Source organism: Peromyscus californicus, unplaced genomic scaffold, assembly GCF_007827085.1.
Source record: "Peromyscus californicus insignis strain IS unplaced genomic scaffold, ASM782708v3 Scaffold_11__1_contigs__length_118956290, whole genome shotgun sequence".
Taxonomy (NCBI): Eukaryota; Metazoa; Chordata; class Mammalia; order Rodentia; family Cricetidae; genus Peromyscus; species Peromyscus californicus.
In genome coordinates, this window is record NW_026294402.1 from 16,414,962 (window position 1) to 16,433,561 (window position 18,600).

General features: G+C 51.9%; 1 protein-coding gene across 1 annotated transcript in view; it reads right to left on the minus strand.

Moving 5' to 3' along the window:
- Positions 1 to 4,663: 4,663 nt before the first annotated feature.
- The window catches only part of Dnmt1 (DNA methyltransferase 1), a 49,730-nt gene continuing 35,793 nt past the window's right edge, over positions 4,664 to 18,600 (minus strand). Inside the window, 16 exon segments of the mRNA XM_052753635.1 lie at positions 4,664 to 4,988; positions 5,304 to 5,394; positions 6,003 to 6,283; positions 6,795 to 6,990; positions 7,416 to 7,593; positions 7,836 to 8,002; positions 9,359 to 9,500; positions 9,663 to 9,945; positions 10,094 to 10,222; positions 10,454 to 10,538; positions 12,206 to 12,398; positions 13,891 to 14,109; positions 15,650 to 15,823; positions 16,965 to 17,104; positions 17,176 to 17,377; positions 17,534 to 17,649. Coding sequence (XP_052609595.1) covers positions 4,951 to 4,988; positions 5,304 to 5,394; positions 6,003 to 6,283; positions 6,795 to 6,990; positions 7,416 to 7,593; positions 7,836 to 8,002; positions 9,359 to 9,500; positions 9,663 to 9,945; positions 10,094 to 10,222; positions 10,454 to 10,538; positions 12,206 to 12,398; positions 13,891 to 14,109; positions 15,650 to 15,823; positions 16,965 to 17,104; positions 17,176 to 17,377; positions 17,534 to 17,649 — 2,634 coding nt within the window. The 3' untranslated portion in view covers positions 4,664 to 4,950.

Genomic DNA, 18,600 nt, shown 5'->3' on the forward strand with positions numbered 1-18,600 from the left:
TTAGGTTTGGCTGCCAGTGTGTTTATCCACTAAGCCATCTTCATGGCCCCCATACCATTTTCTGTCACATCACTGCTGAAAGCCTTTCCCTTGGCTCAAACTCACCTTCATCTTGGCACTGTGCTCTATCTTTGAGGAGGCAGATTTGAGGCTTGAGTTTTTTGCCCCCATGCCCGGCTGCCTTTCAAACCACTCTCTTTGGTTGGGGGTGGGGGGAGCACACTTGAATTATTGGCACTCCAGAAGTGAAGGCGGAAGATCAGCCACAGCGACATAACGAGTCTGAGAACAGCCTGGGCCACAGGAGACTGTCTCAGACATAGAATATAATTCTGCAGCCTTTGCAGGGCATTTGAAGGATCCTCAGATCCTGTGGCACTCTGTACCCACTTCTACACATTTACCTTTAAGAAGCACCAGCTACTGGCAATATTTTGCCTAGCCCTCTGCCATATACTAGATGAATCCTTTGAAACAAGAATGAATGGTGACTCACACCTGCAAACTCAGCACTGGAAGAGAGTCTGAGGCAGGAGGATTACTGCCAGTTGAGATCAGTCTGGGCTACACAAATGAGCTCCAGGCTAGCCTGAGCTACAAAGTGAAACCTGTCTCAAAACAACCACCATGAACTATCCCAGGCCATCACTCACACCAATAATCCCAGTACTGGGGGGCGGGGGGTGTCAAGGAAGCATGACAACTTCGAGTTCAAGGTCACTTTGAACTTGCTACAAAGTGAGACCCTGTCTCAAAAGAGAGAGAGAGAGAGAGAGAGAGAGAGAGAGAGAGAGAGAGAGAGAGAGAGAGAGAGAGGCCAGAGAGCTCCTGGCCTGGCCAGTGAAGGGAGGTGGGTACGAACTCAAGGCTTTTCGGGATACTTAGATCAAGTGATGGTTAAGTGCTCAGCCCTAACCAGGCATTCACACCATTGAAAGGAGGGCTGGAAAGAGTGGAGAGCAGGCTTCATTGTCTTCAGGACGAGACAGGCATTGCAGACATGCTCTCAGCAGCTTTGGCAGCCCAGCTGCACGGGACTGGCCTGTCAACAGCCATGTGTGGGTGAAGAGGGGCTCATGAAGCCCTGCCCTTCCCACTGAACTGGCAGATATGGATTCTGGAAAGGGACAGTCATCGATTTGAGTTGTGTCCACGGGTGAGCCCACCAGGCTCCAGTGAATAGTTCCTGATCTGTGGCGGCAGAGACCAGTAGGTCACAAAACAAAAAGGCGTGGAGGTGGGAAGGAGAGTGGGGGAATGGCAGGGACGGGAGGCAGGTAGGAGGGTGCAGTGAGAGCGACCAGAATGCAGTACACGTGAGACTGCTGAGGAACAGCCTTGAGGACCTGAGTTCAGATCCCTGGCACCATGTAAACATCTAGTCACAGCCTTCCGCCCCTGCAACCCCAGCACTTGGGAGGCAGACACAGGGTCACTAAGGCTGCTGATGTAGCCAAAAACCAGTGAGCTCTGGGCTCAACAAGAGACCGTTTCAAGGAATAACGTGGAGAATGAGCGAGAACATTTGTCGGCCTCCCCTGGCCTGCACACACGCACTCGCAGGCATGCATATCTGCAGGCACATACATGCACAAACCAAGAAGAAACGGGAAAAGCAGACCATCCAAAGCTGCACCAGAGACTCTCAACAGTGTCCTACTCCTTTACAAGTGACTACCCCCCAAAAGGAAGTGTGGATCAGCAAACCCAGGGCACAGCAGCAGAACATGCTGGTGGTCATGTTAGCACCCAGGAGGTCCAGGCAGGAAGGGTAGAATTTCAAGGCCAGTCTAGGGCTACATGAGACCCCATCTCAAAGTTTTTTTGTTTTGTTTTGATGCAGATGAGTGTTTTGCCTCAGGATGTATATGCATGAGTGCAGTACCCAGAGCAGCCAGAAGAGGGTCCCAGACCCCTGGGACTAGAGTTATCCATTCTGTGGGTGCTGGCAACCAAAGCCAGGTCCTTTAAAAGAGCAGCCAGTACTCCTGAGCTGTCCCTCCAGCCTCCACATCTACGTTCAGTCGGTTTGCTTAGTGGAAATAAGTTTCTTCAACAGGCACAATAAACAAGTTACACTTAGGTACAATTGGTAGGAAGGGGTCAGGGAAGGGCTTGGCATTGCCCTCGTTAATGACTTCTCCAATGGTGAAGACAAGAGTTCACTGATTCGACCATTCTCAAACTGTCGAGGTGACTCACCTGCTAAGAGTTTATGGTAGGAAATTCCAAAGGCTGCCCTCTGAACCCCACATGTGCACCGGGGACACAGGCCCCCCCATTGGCACGGTAAACACAATGCAGCAGCTGGGCACGGTGGCACACACCTTTAGCCCAGCACTTAGGAGGCAGAGGCAAGCAGATCTGAGTGAGAGCAGTCTGGTCCACATAGTGAGTTTCCAGGCCAGCCAGGGCTACGTAGTGAGACCCTGTTTCAGCTCCTACCCTCCCCCCCCCAAAACGCAACTAAAAACTGTCAGGTGTGACTGAGCACTTATAATGTGGCACTTGAGATGCAGAGGCAGGCCGATCTTTTGTGGCCATCCTGGTTTATACAGAGTTCCAGGCCAGCCAGGGTGTGGTGATTTGAATGAGATTGGGCTCATATTTGAAGGCTTGGTTCCTGGCTGGCGGAACTATCTGGAAAGGATTAGAAGGTGTGGCCCTTATTGGAGGTATGTCAAGATGTCACTTCAGGCCCAGTGTCTCTGTCTCCTGCTTGTGGAGCAGATGTAAGTTCTCAGCCACCACTCCAGCACCATGCCTGCCCGCTGCCCTGCTCCACAGCATGCCTGCCCGCTGCCCTGCTCCAGCACTATGCTTGTCTGCTGCCCTGCCATGATGATTGTGGCCTCGCTTTGAAATGAAACAAACCCCCAATTAAGTGTTCTATAAGTCGCCTTGGTCATGATGTCTTCACAGTAACATGAAAAAAAAAAGATCCTGACTCAACAGAAAAACCCTATTCTGGGGCAGCAAGCCTGGCACATCCCCAGCATCCCCCAAGTCAGGTGTGTTGATGCAGACAGGTAGATCAAAGCCAGCCTGAGCTTTGTGACACTGTCTCAAAGCCAACTCCAACCATCCAGCACTGCTCCAATCAGGGCTCCCCACCTTGCGGTTTCTGTCCCCAAAAAGAAAGCCTGCACTTGAGCTCTGAAGGGAAGATGGTGGTTCAGCCGTGCAGCCCACCTAGGGGGCCGCATGCCTGAGCCAGGCCAGTACGTGTGGAGGTGGCAGTTCTGCATATGTCCATTACAAGAAACCAGCATGGAGGCCACCTTGCAACTTCTCTCAACACACAGTGGCCCACGGCCTGTTGAAAGACGAGGCCAAGAGGCACCGGCTCCCGTTTACACAACAGTACACCCGTTGTTTTAGCTGGGTGTGGTGGCACAAACATGGGTCTGGGGAGGGTGGCAGGGCAACTGAGTTTCAAGCTAGCCTCGGCCACTTAGTGAGGCCTGAAGAAAGTCACTGCTAGGTTCAGTACAGCGCACCAGCACTTGGAAGGTGGAGGCAGGACTGCCACAATTACTAAGCCAGCCAGAGCTACACAGTGAACAGTGATCAGACATGGTTACAAGATAAAGGGATGTATACATTTGAGCCATGCCCGATGACCCAGGAGTCTCTTCAGACATTTCTGAGCCAGATAAGAAGGGCCACAGGAGGCTCTCAGCACAGTTCAGATCGCACCTGTTTGCTCCTGAGGGGTTTAGCCACTTTGCTCCTTGGTCTCGGCACATTTGTGACTCATGGACTGAAGAGTAAATTGATAAATAGGTACATTTGCATTTTATAATTGCCATTTCCTAAGGACAAACTGAAGTTCTGTTCATGTAGAATTCAGTAGATCGAGTCAGAAAGCCTAGAAAGGTCTCTTTTTTTTTTTTTCCGAGTCAAAGTTCAGTTTATTGACAGTTTCAGGGGACAGAGTGAACAAATCTCCCCCAACAGATGTCCATGGTCTGTGTTACCACCTGACCATGGGAATTTCCATGGTCTGTGCTTCCACCTGAATCCAAGTCAATGTCTATGATCCCCGCTGTGTCCGGGAGCCATGTTGGTGTCCATGACCCAAGTTATCTCCAAAGGCCAAGGCAGGTCTTAACCAACTGGAGTTCTAGTTAAGGGCAGCTCAGCCACGGTTCTTCTCTCCTTGTACCACCCAGGTCTGTGTCCCCATGATCACAGGATGGCTGCTGCATGACCAAACACCACAGTGCCGTCAACTCCAGAACAAGGGCAAAGCAGCCATGGAGATAACCAACACCATTTTCTTTTAAGATCTATTTATTTATTATGTATACAATGTTCTGCCTGCAATGTATGCATGTATGCCTGTATGCCAGAAGAGGGCACCAGATCTCATTACAGATGGTTGTGAGTCACCATGTGGGTGCTGGGAATTGAACTCAGGACCTCTGGAAGAGCAGACAGTGTTCTTAACCTCTGAGCCATCTCTCCAGCCCCAACACCATTTTCTTAAGAGGCTTTCTGGAAAGTTCCATTTGCCCCTCACTGGCCAGAACTGAGTCGCAGAAATGTATCCCATGAGGTAGATGCAGGTAGCACCTCTGTGGATGCTTTCAAACTGGAGGCCCCGTTCCCCTCTTTTGTTGGTGGGGAAGCAGCCAGAGAAGTCAGTCACTACTTGGGGTGCTTTATAGAAGCGCTTTATTTGAAGAAATATTACAACATATAAAAACTACATCAAATCTTGCTTGCCACCTGCACAGTGGTGGATCTGATAAAATACAGAATTAAAAACAAAAAACTTTAAGATTCAGAATGCACAAAGTACTGCAGGGCTCGGTCACAAAGCAAACCTCACACAAACAGCTAGTGTCAGCCATGGCCACAGACATGTGCACAACATTTCAAATGATGGGGCTCAACAGGTTAAAAACACAGTATCAGTGCATGTGGGGCTCTGGGAGAGCAGAGCTAGTCCATCGTCGCAGTCTCCTTTACTTTAACTGCAGCTGAAGAGAAAGCAAAGGAGAAGTCACCCTGAGCACAGCGCCATGCAAGCTCATGGCTGGCCTGGAGACCCTGCAGCAGCTGGAAACATTCAGGACTAAGTCATCTCCCCAGTTTCTGCAACCTGGTGTTTGGGTCAGCACTACTTGAGGCCGGTGCCTGGTGACCACGTCCGTCAGCAGGAAGGCTCACACCCCCTCCAAAGCCACTGTGCAGTTACCGGCAGGTCACCGGTGGCTTCCACTACTGTCCTCATGTGGAGCTGGTGTGCCCAAGTCCCAGGGCCTAGAGCTGCCCACGAGGAAAGTGGCACATACCTGAGGCGACCTCCTGAGCTTTGGCCAACATACAGAGCTTGATCTCCAGGCCAATGGCTTTGGCCAGCGGTGGTGGCACAGCATTACCCACCTGTGGGAAGGAAAGAGGCCACACCAGATTGACACCCAGGCTCACCAGTGGCCTACCTCTACTCTGACCAAGGCAGGACCACGACCCGGGCATCGGGAATTCAGTCTTCTCGAATGGCACAGGCCTTCATTGCGGTGCCCACAGACCCACAGATCACTAAGAGGGAGCTCTTTTGGTTTGGTCTTTGTTTCAAAGACGGGGTCTCTATGTAGACCAGGCTGGCCTGGAACTCAGATCAACCTGCTTCTGCCTCTCCAGTGTTTGGGATTAAATGTGTGAGCCTCCATACATGGCCAACAATGAGCTTTTAAAAGGCTTTAGGAAAATCTGGAAGCAAAATGCAGACACACCCCAGTCCACTTTGATTCCTGCTATGAGCCAAACAAGGGTTTGGGGGAGCATGGGGCCGGTCTGCACGGAGCCCAGGCCAGGCCAGTGTTTCTGGCCTGGGCCTCTCTCTTTCAACCATAGCTCCTAACGAGGGACAGCCAGCCTAGGAAAGACGTGTGCTATCGTGTTGCTGCTGCTGACCCACACTCTCAATGACAGCCCAACTCCCTATATGAGAGCCGAGGCCACTTGGCAACGAGCTCTGGTGCTGGGCTGACCTGCCGGTGTCTGTCCAAGATGTTGCCGAAGAGCCGGTAGGTGTCCGGAAAGCCCTGGGAGCGGGCACACTCCCGCACGCTCACCACCCGGTGCTGCTCTGGGTGGAGCACACGGCCCTGCTTCCCCATGGGCTCAGGGTTGGTGACAGTGGTGCTGAAGAAGCCATCCCACTCCAGGCGCCCGTAGAGGCCGGCCCAGTGGTTGTGCCGGTTCCCAGTGTGCGGCAGGCACCAGGGGATGAGGGTGTTGAACTGCCTGGCTGTGGGGTCACAGGCCTTGCCTGCAACAGAACACTGCGCTATAGCCAGGCTGGTGCCAGGCTACGGGGAGACTCCCTGGGGCACTTCATCTCTGCATAGGGGCTTCCACCAGAGGGGCTCTGATGGCCGCATGCTCCAAGCACTGAGAAGCTGACGCCCCCGTGCCGCAGGTACAGCTGTTTAACCCACACCCGGCAGCTGACGCCCCCATGCCGCAGGAACAGCTGTTTAACCCACACCCGGCAGCTGACGCCCCCGTGCCGCAGGAACAGCTGTTTAACCCACACCCGGCAGCTGACGCCCCCGTGCCGCAGGAACAGCTGTTTAACCCACACCCGGCAGCCATTTAATTAGTACCCAGGCATGGCCAGGGCCTCAAGATTAACAAGCAGATGTATCAAGTGGGGACTACTAGGGAACTCTAACAAGCCACCCCCTAAGTGGCCAGAGCACACACAGGGCTGCAGTCATGGGGTTCCTGTTTGTGGGGAACACTGAGTGGAAGGAAATGACTAAAGCCTGGGGTCCCACCTTCCACACAGGAGCAGACCCCACGCATGGCGCCAGTGCTGCTGCAGCCGTTCTTCCTGTCATGGAAGGTGTAACGCAGCTTCTTGGTCGTAGTGCCGTCTGTCAGTGGCACTTCTATATTGGGCAGGTCGCGCCAATCTGATCCTGGGAACAGTGGGATGTTCCGCATGCGGGCGGCCACCAACGGGCTCATATCCTAGAACACAGGGAGTCCCAGCTAAAGCCCGGGTCAGGAAGCACAAAAGGGAACCAGAGGCTCAGATCCTATCAGGAGACAACTACCCAACCCTAGCGTGAGAGCCGACCACCTAAGAATGGAGCCAAGGATGCGCCTGGAGGGACAGCTGAGACGAAGGACAAGGGGTCAGTGTGAGGTCAGCCAGAGAAGCACACAAGAGGTGAGGTCTAGTGGATCAGAAGACCACACAGAAAAGCTCTAAGGAGAGGAGTACCGGGGGAGGCACTCGGAGGCTACCCCAGGGCCATCTGAAGATGATACTACTGGCCATGGGGGTGGGAGACTGGAGATGTTGAGCCTGCAGGCCTGTGGAGGTACAATAAGCCCAAAGAGAAGTTGGGCCAGGCAAAGACCCAAGGGAGCACCAGACCCAGGCTAGCTACCTTGCAGATATGGTCCCTGAGGATGGGCTGGTAGTGTGAGCCCCGCAGCTGCCTCTGGAACCAGGACTGTGGCTCTCCGTTGTAGGAGATCTCAGGTGCTGAGGCTCCATTCTGGATCTCAGGGAGGTCAGACATGGTATCCCGCACCGTGATGGTTCGGAAGGGGCCTGAGGTCAGCCTGCAGCAGAGGGTGCCCTGTCAGATGTCATTCGGGCAGCCTCTGCTGAATCTTAGATGTGAAGGGCAGCTGTAGCGTTTGCTCTACTGAAGCCAGCTGCCTGCACACTGAGGCTGGGATGGCGCAGACTTGCAACAGGCTTGAGCTGCCTGATAGCCTGGCAAAAACCTCAGCGACCCAGGCATCATGACCTTCTGTCACTGTCACTGTTCTGCACATGGGGTGCTGAGATCAGCTCCTACCTGGTGATGTTGCTAACAAACTTCTTGTCGTCCACCACAACGCTCAGCTGGCAGGCACGGGGTGCGAACACATGCAGAGGCTCTGGAAACAGAGGCAGCTTCTCTCCTGGGGCTGCAGCCAAAATGATGGCCCGTCTCCGTGTCTGGGCCACACCATACTGTCCAGCCTGCATCGGGAATGGAGACAGGTGGCCTCAGGCAGTATGTCTACCTAGCTGGCCTCCGTGCAGAGAACCAGAACCGGGAAGCAGGTAGCACACACCTGCAACTCACAAGGCTGAGGTGCAGCTCATCAGTAAGAGCAACCTGCCCGTTAGCCAGGGCCACGTCCTTTGTGGAACTCCCACTGTGGTTAAGTGGCGACAATCCTCAGGACTACAGTGATGTGAACTTCCAGAACTAGTCACTTGTCTCCGTAGGCCCCCTACCACTGCAATTTGTCCAGCCCAGCCCCAAGAACACTAATACACCTGTTTTTGCCCCTCCCCTCCTCTCCTCACAGTAACTTGTGGGTCTGAAGGGGATGGCGAGACCTCTGGTTGACCAACTGGAAAGCCCCCGTGACAGTGTGCTCTGATTAAACCTGCTCTGCTGCGGCCCACTGTCTCTCACTGACCTAACATCTACGAGGCTGCTGTCAAACCCAGCCCTCGGGGAACACTGCAGAAATGGCAGGAGCAATGGGAGCCAGGAGCCCCACTGCGACAGTCACAGGGAGAACGTGGCCAGTGACCAGGCTTGGCTACAGGCAGAGGTTGGAAGTGCAGCACTTGCCCCACGGGGCCTCTCATGTCCTCTAGTTACCTCAGCATCCATTTGGACAGCTGTTTTTGTTGTATGATTTTGAAACCAAGGTCTCACGTAGCCCAGGCTGGCCACAACTTGCTATGTGACAAAGATGACATCTTCAAGTACTGATCCTACCTCCACCCGCTGCCTACCTGTTGGGATGATAGGTGTGCAACCATATTTGGGCTAGTGGGGATGGGAATGGAACCCAGGCTTCCTGCGAGTTAGGCATGCGCTCTAACTGGGCCCCAACCAACCCTGCTTACTTTTGGCAAATGTAATGCATTCACCAATGTGCTGCTGGTGAATGCACTACACTGAGCTACAGCCCAGCTCTTAATCCCGAGACACTGGCCTTGAATCCACAATCTTCTACTTCAGCCTTTCAAGACTGGAATGACAGGCGTGTGCTACCATACTTGGTCACCCCATGCTTCTTTCTTTTTCAAGACAAGGTTTCTCTGTAGCTGTGGCTGTGCTAGAACTCACTCTGTAGATCAGGCTGGCCTCAAACTGAGATCTGCCTACCTGCCTCTCTAGTGTCGGGATTAAAGGCAGGCACCACCACACCGAGCTAACCCTGTGCTTTTTCTATCTGAGCTATGAGACGCCTCTATCCTCACCAACACACTGGTGATCACACAGACCGTCTGCCGCCTAGAGCAGGCCTGAACACTCTCCTGTCAGTGATGGAGGGCAGCAGTCCAGGGACTGCACTGCTGAGCGGCGCCCACCTGCAGCACACCGAAGGTGCACTGGTAACCCATGCGGACGAGGCAGCGCAGTGTGAGCTTCAGCACCATGGAGCGCTTGAAGGACACAAAGTTCCTGACATTCTCCAAAAGGAAGAAACGCGGCCGGTAGTAGTCACAGTAGCTGTGGGGACAGGAGGGACACAGGTCACCACAAACTCACAGGCCCCAGGGAACCTGCACCAGGGCACAGGCATCTCCCACTAGGGAGGGGCTCCCCCACAAAGCTGCACTTAGCCTGGAGTTGCCCAAAGACAGCAAGTGATAGAGGGCTGTCTGTGCCTACCTGAGGAAAGAGACCACTAGCGAGTTTTTGAACTTGGAGTAAGTACGGGAGTTGAAACGGTTCATGCCGCTGAAACCCTGGCAGGGTGGTCCACCACACAGCATCTCCACATCGCCCTTCTGGGGGAGCCTCTGGCCCAGGGAGTTGGTCACCTCACCAGCCATGACCAGCTTAAGCAGCACATTGCAGTCCTCTGTGAACACTGTGGAGCCAGGGTTGTTCAGCCGAAATGCCTGGGCTGCCGGTTCCCACATCTCAATGGCCCACAGCGTCTCCGAGATGCCTGGTGGACACAGGGCAAAGGTTTGCTTTTGTGGAGCTGCTGTTCTCACGTCACTTGCTCAAACAGGCCATGGTCACCTGGCCCAGCTATGTGCAGACTCGGAAGCTTCCCCAGAGCCAGGCCAGAGGTAGCACCAACCAGTGCCTACCTGCTTGGTGGAATCCTTCTGATAACCCTCCACAGCCAGAAAACACATCCAGGGTCCGCAGCTTAGGCAATTGGATGGTTGTCTCAGGCTCTCTGGGCTCCGACACCTGACACTTTGCCTTCCCTTTTCCTGAAGGAGGAACAGGCCACCAGTCGTGAGAAGGGCCCACCAGACTGTTCTCCTCAGAGGCTTATTCAGGAGACTTTGTCTTGCTATGTGACCTAGAGTAGCCTCTCGGGAGACCTTCCCAATTCAGCCTTCCAGAATTTGGGAGGTGGAGGCAGGAAGCTTCAGGGTTCCAGGCTAGCCTGGACAACATGCAACCTTGTCTCCACGCAGGAGTGACGGACAGGGACGTACCTTTTCCCTTCCCTTTCCCTTTGTTCCCAGGGTTGCGGGTGTGGTTTGGAGGGTCTTCAAAAATTTTGCTCTTTGCATTGTAGGCCTGCACAGAAAGGAGTCACATTAGTCCAGAAAAAATACAGGGATCCCTCACAGTTTAAGAGCTCTGACAGTCTCTTATCTCCTAGGAGCACAGGCAATCAGCCACCAACAGAATTTGATCTTATTATTGGAAACAGACAAGACTGCAACCAGCTGGTCAAGGTGCGAGGCCCAAGTATTATGAGCTTGAGGACACACTACAGAGAGGCCGTCTAAAAATCCCAACTATTCTATTAACCCTCCGATGGTCTGCACCAACATCTGCTACTGTAAGCACCTAGAGCATACATTCCAAGGAAAGGGCTCTATGGGAGCCTGCTGTCCAATGTCACACAAACATGCACACACAGAACCTGGAAAAATGGGAGCTTATCTTAACACAACACTGACGAGCCAAGCCCCAGGTATTCAAAGCGGTCTACTACCTATCCAAAAGGTTCTTGGATCCTTTCTCCAAACCAGGCCACTACCTACGCACAAGAGTGGAGCCAGAGTGTACTCCTCCCCAGGAGGGGGACCTTCCCAACATACATTAAGACCTGATGTATGGCTGGTAGAGGCCTTCAAAATAGTCCCTCAGATAAATTTTTAATGGTGTTAGTAAAATGTGGCATACTCTTATAAAGCTGAATGTTAGCCAGGTGATGGTGGCACTTGGGAAACAGAGGTAGGCAGATCTGAGCTCAAGGCCAGCCTAGTCCACAGAGCAAGTTCCAGGACAGCCAGGGCTACACAGAGAAACCCTATCTCAAAAAAACAAAACACACACACACACACACACACACACACACACACACACACACACACACACACAGAGAGAGAGAGAGAGAGAGAGAGAGAGAGAGAGAGAGAGAGAGAGAACAAAACAAAACACAAAACACAAAAAAAGCAAAAACTGAACACCGAACTCCAGAACCTCTTGCTGTCAAAGGCCTGTGCTGTGGGTGACAGCATGGATGTGCAGCTCTGTAGGTACTGTGCCCTATCCCCCTGCACATTCAACAATTGCCTGCTAGCCATTACCTATCTCCTTTTGAATGCTCAATCCTGCATCAATGGCCTGAGTGCTGGGGACCCAACAACCCAAGGCTTCATGCATCCTAGGCAAGAATTCTACCGGATCAAGCCACATCTCCAGCTGCCTTGTTTCAAAGCCAAAACCCTACTCCTAAGATTCTACATAGGAGTCAGGCAAGTGGTAGTGGCACATGCCTTTAATCTCAGCACTCAAGAGCTAGAGGCAGGTGGATTTCTGAGTTTGAGGTCAGCCTGGTCTACAGAGCCAGTTCAGGGATACACAGAGAAATCCTGTCTCGAAAAACCAAAAACTACATAGGCTGGCATGGGGTGGGGACCACAAGCTTTTAATTCCAGCACTCGGAAGAGGGAGGTGGATTTGTCAGTTTAAGGCTAGCCTAGTCTACATATCAAGTTCCAGGGCTATATATTAAGACCCTATCTCAAAACAAACAAAACCCAAACCCACTCTACACATGCACATTAGCTGCTTACTTGGTCTACCTTGTATCTCCCATCCTAAGACAAATAAATCCAGGACCTAGCCTAGCACTTGATGAACACAGGCCCTACTACTGAGCTCTGCCCTAGCCTGAGCCACTTTCTTGGGCACCCTGCTCTCAAACATTTGCCCCTGAAGCCTGGCTTCACCTCAAGGAAGTAGAATCGGTCAGGGCCCCCTTGTGAGTAATCCTGGATGCTCTCAGGCAGGTCTTCCCCATATTCCACAGTGCAGCGGCCTTGCACATCACTGAAATCCACCACAGCTTCCTCGTCACTCCAGTACAGCAGGTTGATGTCTGAATGGTAGCTCGCCGGGGTGGATCTGTGGGTGTTCTCAGGCCTGTAAAGAGGACACCAGGTGAGTATTACTTTACCACAAGTTTATAATCACAGGTCAAAGCACCCTCATCTGAATGTCTGGAACCAGCAATTGGAGTGCCGAGTGTGAGAACGGGGATCTTGTTAGTCTCATACACCTCAAACCTCAAGGCCTGTATTTTTTTTTCCTTTGGTTTTTTTTTTCGAGACAGGGTTTCTCTGTGTAGTTTTGGTGCCTGTCCTGGATCTTGCTCTGTAGCCCAGGCTGGCCTCGAACTCACAGAGATCCGCCTGGCTCTGCCTTCCGAGTGCTGGGATTAAAGGCGTGCGCCACCCCTGGCCAGCGGCTTTTCATTTTTAAGACAGTGTCTTGCTTCGATTCCCAGTTTAATCTCCAACTCAGTGATCCTCCTGCCACAACACCTCAAGTGCTGGCTACAGGCAACTATCCACCTAGTCTACGCAGGACATTTTAGACAGCACTTTAAAAAAGACTTCTTCATTTGCATTCAGTGTGTATGGGTGCTTTGCTGGCATATGTCTATGCAACAGGTGAGTACAGTGCCCATGGAGGGCCAAAAGAGGGCATTAAACCCCGCAGAACTGGGCTGTTAGGTGACTGTGAGATACCATGTAGGTGCTGGGAATTAAACTTCTCAAACCTGAAGCACTGGCTAAGTACACCCAAGGCAGCCTGTAAGATGAGGTCTGCTGAACAATGAGTATTTTGGTTTGGGGATGCTCAATCTATGAACAGCATCATGGAAAGGACCACATGTCCCAGTTCCATCAATGTGGTACCACTACTCTGATTTGGACCTAACAGCACAGCAGGATTGCTGGGAACCAGATCAGGAATGCTCTGCTTCTCTGCCTTCATCCTGCCTATCAACGATGGGTGCCCCATTATTTTGTAACCATGCTGATTTTTACAAAGACTCCAGAAAAATCAGGTGTAGTAGCAGGTGCCTGTTATCCTAGTACTTGGGATGCTGAGACAGGGGGATCTCAAGTTCCAGGAGTGTTGATGAAACAAGTACACACTGGTCATCTGAGCCAGTTTTCTTCACTGTAACCCCTTCACTGCTGCCTGGCTGAAACCCATCCTCAAACAACACAGACACTCACTCACGCAGACAGCACACACGAATGCACAAGTGTGTGTGTGGGGGTGGGGTGGGGGTGTTTAGTTAAGACAATGGCTGGAAAACAAACCCTAGAACCTGCAAACAAGGTAGAGAGCAGAGGGACTGGGGAGGGTGGTGGGAGACGGACAAGGACTGTGGCTTGGGGCAGAGGATCCAGACACACCAGGACACACTCCCTGCCACTCTGCAGCTTTTGGTCCTTGCAGGCTGAGTTAGAGCCCAAAGTAACCCACATGCTAGATCCAGGCTCCTGACACCCAACCCTGAAGGCTACAACTATACACCCATGCCCTCAGGATGTCTAGAAACCATCTCCAGCAGCAGCACCTTCTGAAGGGCCTCTCAGCAGGCAGAACCCACACCAACCTGTAGAACTTGTTGACCCTGATCTTGATGTCTGCCTCATTGACCTTGCCATTCTTCTTGCCACAGTGAATTGCTTTTATCCGACCGATGCGATAGGGCTCAGGAGCATCCAGGTTGCTTCCTTTGATGTAGTCAGAATACTTGCGGTAATGCTCCGGGTACAGGTTCTCATCCACAGGCTCCTTCTTTGAGCGTTTCAAGGGGCTAGCCAGCTTGATGCTGCAGAGAAGAATGGTGAAGGACACAACTGAGCTCAAGGCCTTAGAGTCCAGATGACAGCCAAGTGCCATTAAAGAAAGGTAACTCAAATGAAACCTCAGTTTAAAACACCACTCAACTCCCAGCTCAGCTGGCTGCGGCTGCACGTGTGTCATCCCAGGATTTGGGAGACAAACTGATTGATGCAGGAGGGTCAGAGTCCCAGGTACGCTTAGGCTACCTAGTGCGTTTTAGGCCAACTTGGACCTGCCTCCCAGTCACGTGGCATCGTGTTTTACTACCTGGTATGTGACAAGGTCCTGTCAGCAAGCACAAGTTGAAATGTCGTAGGAGGGGGCACTTCACTAGGGGAACCAGCAGCTTCTGAGAGGGCACAGGTACCACCTTTCCAGGAGTCAGCCAGGAAAGGAACCTCTGTGTTCTGAGAAGCCTGTGACTCGAGGGATCACTGTGACATGATCTCACTTCCCTGACTATGGAGCACTGATATAAATGTGATGCTGAAGGACAGGGTCTGAGAAAGCCTGAATTTGGTCCAACTCATGGCAAAGCTGGTTGCCCAATCTTGCTGCTCTACCCACAGGCACCCACAAGGACACAGGAGGTGATCTTCCAGTATGGCTCCCACTCTGGCTAGCGGCTGCCTTGACTCTCAAGTCCCAGAGGGACCTCTGAGTGCCCGTGTGTGGCCCGAATGGTGTGCTTCCATGTGGCAGGTGACACCACGCAAACTTATGGAGGACACCAAAGATGAGCACTTCAAGATTGGGTAATACACCCAACACCATCAATGCAGAGGCACCCACTCATTCCTGGGTCATAGGACTAAGCTAAATTTGGGGACTTAAGGTCTCACTAGGAAAGTGGATTCTCAAGTCTAGATAGTGCGCTGTGTGTGGAAACCATGAGCTGCAATTCCAACTTGTCCCATTGCTTAGGATGGAAGAGTGAATGGAGGGTAGAGGTGAAGTCCTCCGACTTCCAACATACAGAGCCTGGGTAGAGCACTGGAGTTCTGGCAGGCAGACCCCATCAGCTTCAAGGAGAAACAGATTCAGGGAGAAGCCCAAGACCTCACAGCTGCTCAGGTGCAGAACCAAGGCAGGAAGAGACCGTCCAGCACGGCAGGTCTCAGCCTCACACACAGCTCCGATGCTGAAAGACCCCAAAGGCAGTGTGCGGTGGGCTAGGTCCCCAGCCCAGCAGCATCGACAGCAAGTGGCAGAGTCTTTACAAGGTGAGGCCTAGAGGAAAGTCCCTGGAGGCACACTCTCAAGGGGATAGTGGCAACACTGCCTCATTTCTCCTTTGCTTCCTAGATAGGTGAGCTCTGCCACCCTCAAGAGGCCGAGAGTGACAGATCTACCCAATGTTGCACTGTACTTCCAAAATTATAAGCCAGAATCTGGCAACCTTTAGAATTCAGAAATTTATATTGTTATAGTAACAGAGCTAAGAGCTCTGAAATTGAAGTGCAGTCATTAGGAATCAGCTGGAAGTGTCAGGGCCAACTGACCAGTATGGACCATGGGGTACTCACTTGAAGGTAAAGGCCTCAGGAGGCAGGTACACACTGTCACCGACTCGGTAGACAACACCATTCTTGGTGATAGAACTGCAGTAGATCCGGCCATCCACCTCATCGAGTTGCTCCAGGACCTTAGGCATTTCTTTATGTCTCAGCTCACCCAGTCGGATACAAGAGAGGCAGAACCTGTAGAAGCCAAGGGAAGAGACTCAAGGCTCTGAGGTGGCAGAATGGTGACCATGGCAGCCACTGAAATCCAAGAGGAGACTGTATCTGCAGGTCTCTGGAGGAAATGTCCCTTTATGTCCACACTTTGAAGACAGGTTTTTGTTTTGTTTTGTTTTTTTGCTTTTTCGAGACAATGTTTCTCTGTGAATTTTTGGAGCCTGTCCTGAAACTTGATCTATAGACCAGGCTGGCCTCGAACTCAGAGATCCGCCTGTCTCTGCCTCCCAAGTGCTGGGATTAAAGGCATGTGCCACCACCGCCCGGCTCTGAAGACAATTCTTGTGGACCACAACTCAAAGACAAATACTAGCAAACAAGCTGAGGCAGTGTACATCAACAGCCGGGTCCTCAGCCAGCATATGCTCAAAGCCCAGGGCTACAACCCAGCCCCACAAATGAACTTTTTTTTTCCTGATTTTTTGAGACAGGGTTTCCTCTGTGTAGCCCTGGCTGTCCTGGAACTCTCTGTAGACCAGGCTGGCCTCGAACTCAGATCTGCCTGCCTTTGCCTCCTAAGTGCTAGGACTAAAGGCGTGCGTCACCACCGCCTGGCACAAATGAATATTTTTTTTAAAAAATTTATTTATTTATTATGTATACAGCATGTTTGCCTGCAGGTCAGAAGAGGTACCAGATCTCATTACAGGTGGTTGTGAGCCACCATGTGGTTGCTGGGAATTGAACTCAGGACCTCTGGAAGAGCAGTCAGTGCTCTTAACCTCTGAGCCATCTCTCCAGCCCACAAATGAATATTTTTAAACAGATGGCCATGCTTGCTTCAGGTAACCACCAGCTGGTCCACACATTTTGCGGGGGAGGTGGGTGGGATTCAAGACAGGGTTTCTCTGTGTAGCCCTAGCTGGCCTCGAACTCAAGAGTTCCGCCTGCCTCTGCCTCCCAAGTACTGGGACTAAAGGTGTGCACCCCCACTGCCTGGCCCGTCCACACATCTTCAACGCTTGCACAATGTCAGGCCTCTGGTCAGCAAAGACCACAACTAGGGAATAAGCAAACCTTTCCCTGGAGCCTGAAAGGACGGCGGGACTCGCGAGCAGGATGGCCTGGAGAGGGCCTAGGGCTGGCTCCACCACTCACTCACTTGTGCCTGTTGTCCTCAGTCGGCTGGGTCGTGGGAGGGGACTCAAATCTTGCGTACTCTTGGTTGTACCAGAGCTGGTAGAAATAGGTCTTGCCATCATCCTCAGCCCCTGGCAGCATGCTCTCAGGATCCATGCCTCCCTATGGAAACAAACACGGTCAGCCTCGGCTCTTAACAGGTGGGTGGAATGGGGAGGAGAGGCGGCACTCACCTCCATGGCCCAGTTTTCCGAAGGTGCTCTGTAGACGACCTTGACCTTGCTGTGGATGTAGGAAAGCTGCATGTTTTCACACTCGCCCACCAGGAACAGCTCCAGGGGGTCAGAGGTGGCTCCAAGGACTGTGTCTGTCCCAGCACAGAACCAGTGTGCATGGAACATCTGCCCGTTCTTGTCTTCCCACAATGCCGTGACCCTGCAGCCATAAGATGGAACAGGGAATAGATATCTCATGTAACCAGCAGAACTTGACCACACAAAACCTCGAGGAACTTCTGGTTTCATTCTGACACAATGGACTTCAGGTGTTCAAGTGGAAAAGCAGGTGCCCAAATCTGGCAAAAGGACACACCTGGCTAGATACAGTGGCTTGGAGGAATCATCTGGAATGACAGAGACGCAGTCCCCCACCTCCAGGGTCTCTTCATCGATGCACACCTTCTGATAGTAAGTTCTCTTCTCTTCGACCTGAAACCAAATGCTGGCGCTCAGGTGAGGGTCAGGTCCAGTGTTCTCCCCAACTTTCTATGAGACTGACTTGAGACTTAGGGGTGTGGGTCAGCAGTGCAAAGAGTGCTGGAGAGATGCCAGGCCTGGGCTCCATCCCAGCAACCCCACAAGAGGGAAAGCATGACATACAAGTCATGAGGGCCAACAAGCTGGCTCAGTGGGCAAAGGAGTTTTGCCACTAAATTTGACCTGAGTTTATTCTCTGGAACCTACAACAAGGAGAATGGAGAGAAGTGACTCATGCTGTGGCATGTGTGTGCATTCACAAATAAATATAATGAAATTAAGAAAGCTAGGTATATTACAATGGCACATACCTTTAATCCTACACTTTGGAGGTAGAGGCAGGCCTACATTGAGGTCCAGGCCAGCCAAAGCTACACAGTAAAACCCTAAGTCAAAGAAAAAAGGCATGAGCTGGTGGGACTGGTAGCACATGCCTATAATCCTAACACCTGAAAGGCAAAAGAAAAGTTTCCAGGTCAGCACCTAAAGGTGGCTCCGCAGTAAAAAGTATTTTTTGTTGTTACACAGACCCCGAGTTCAGTTCCTAGCACCCACAGTGGCTCACAACTCCAGTTCCAGGGGATTCTTTACCTTCTTCTGACCTCTGTGGACACTAGGCACACACGTAGTGCATGTACATACATGTAAGCAAATCTACATATGATAAATATAAAAGAATTAATGAAAACAAAAAATAAGCTCTAACCCAACCTGGGCTAAACAGTGAGAGTGTATCTCTAAAACAAAACAAAAAACAATGCTTCTGAATGAAGCTTTTCTGTGTATAGCCTTGGCTGTCCTAGAACTTGCTCTGTAGACCAGGCTGGCCTCGAACTCAGATCTGCTTGTTTCTGCCTCCTGAGTGCTGGCATTAAAGGAGTGCACCACCACCGCCCAGCTTAA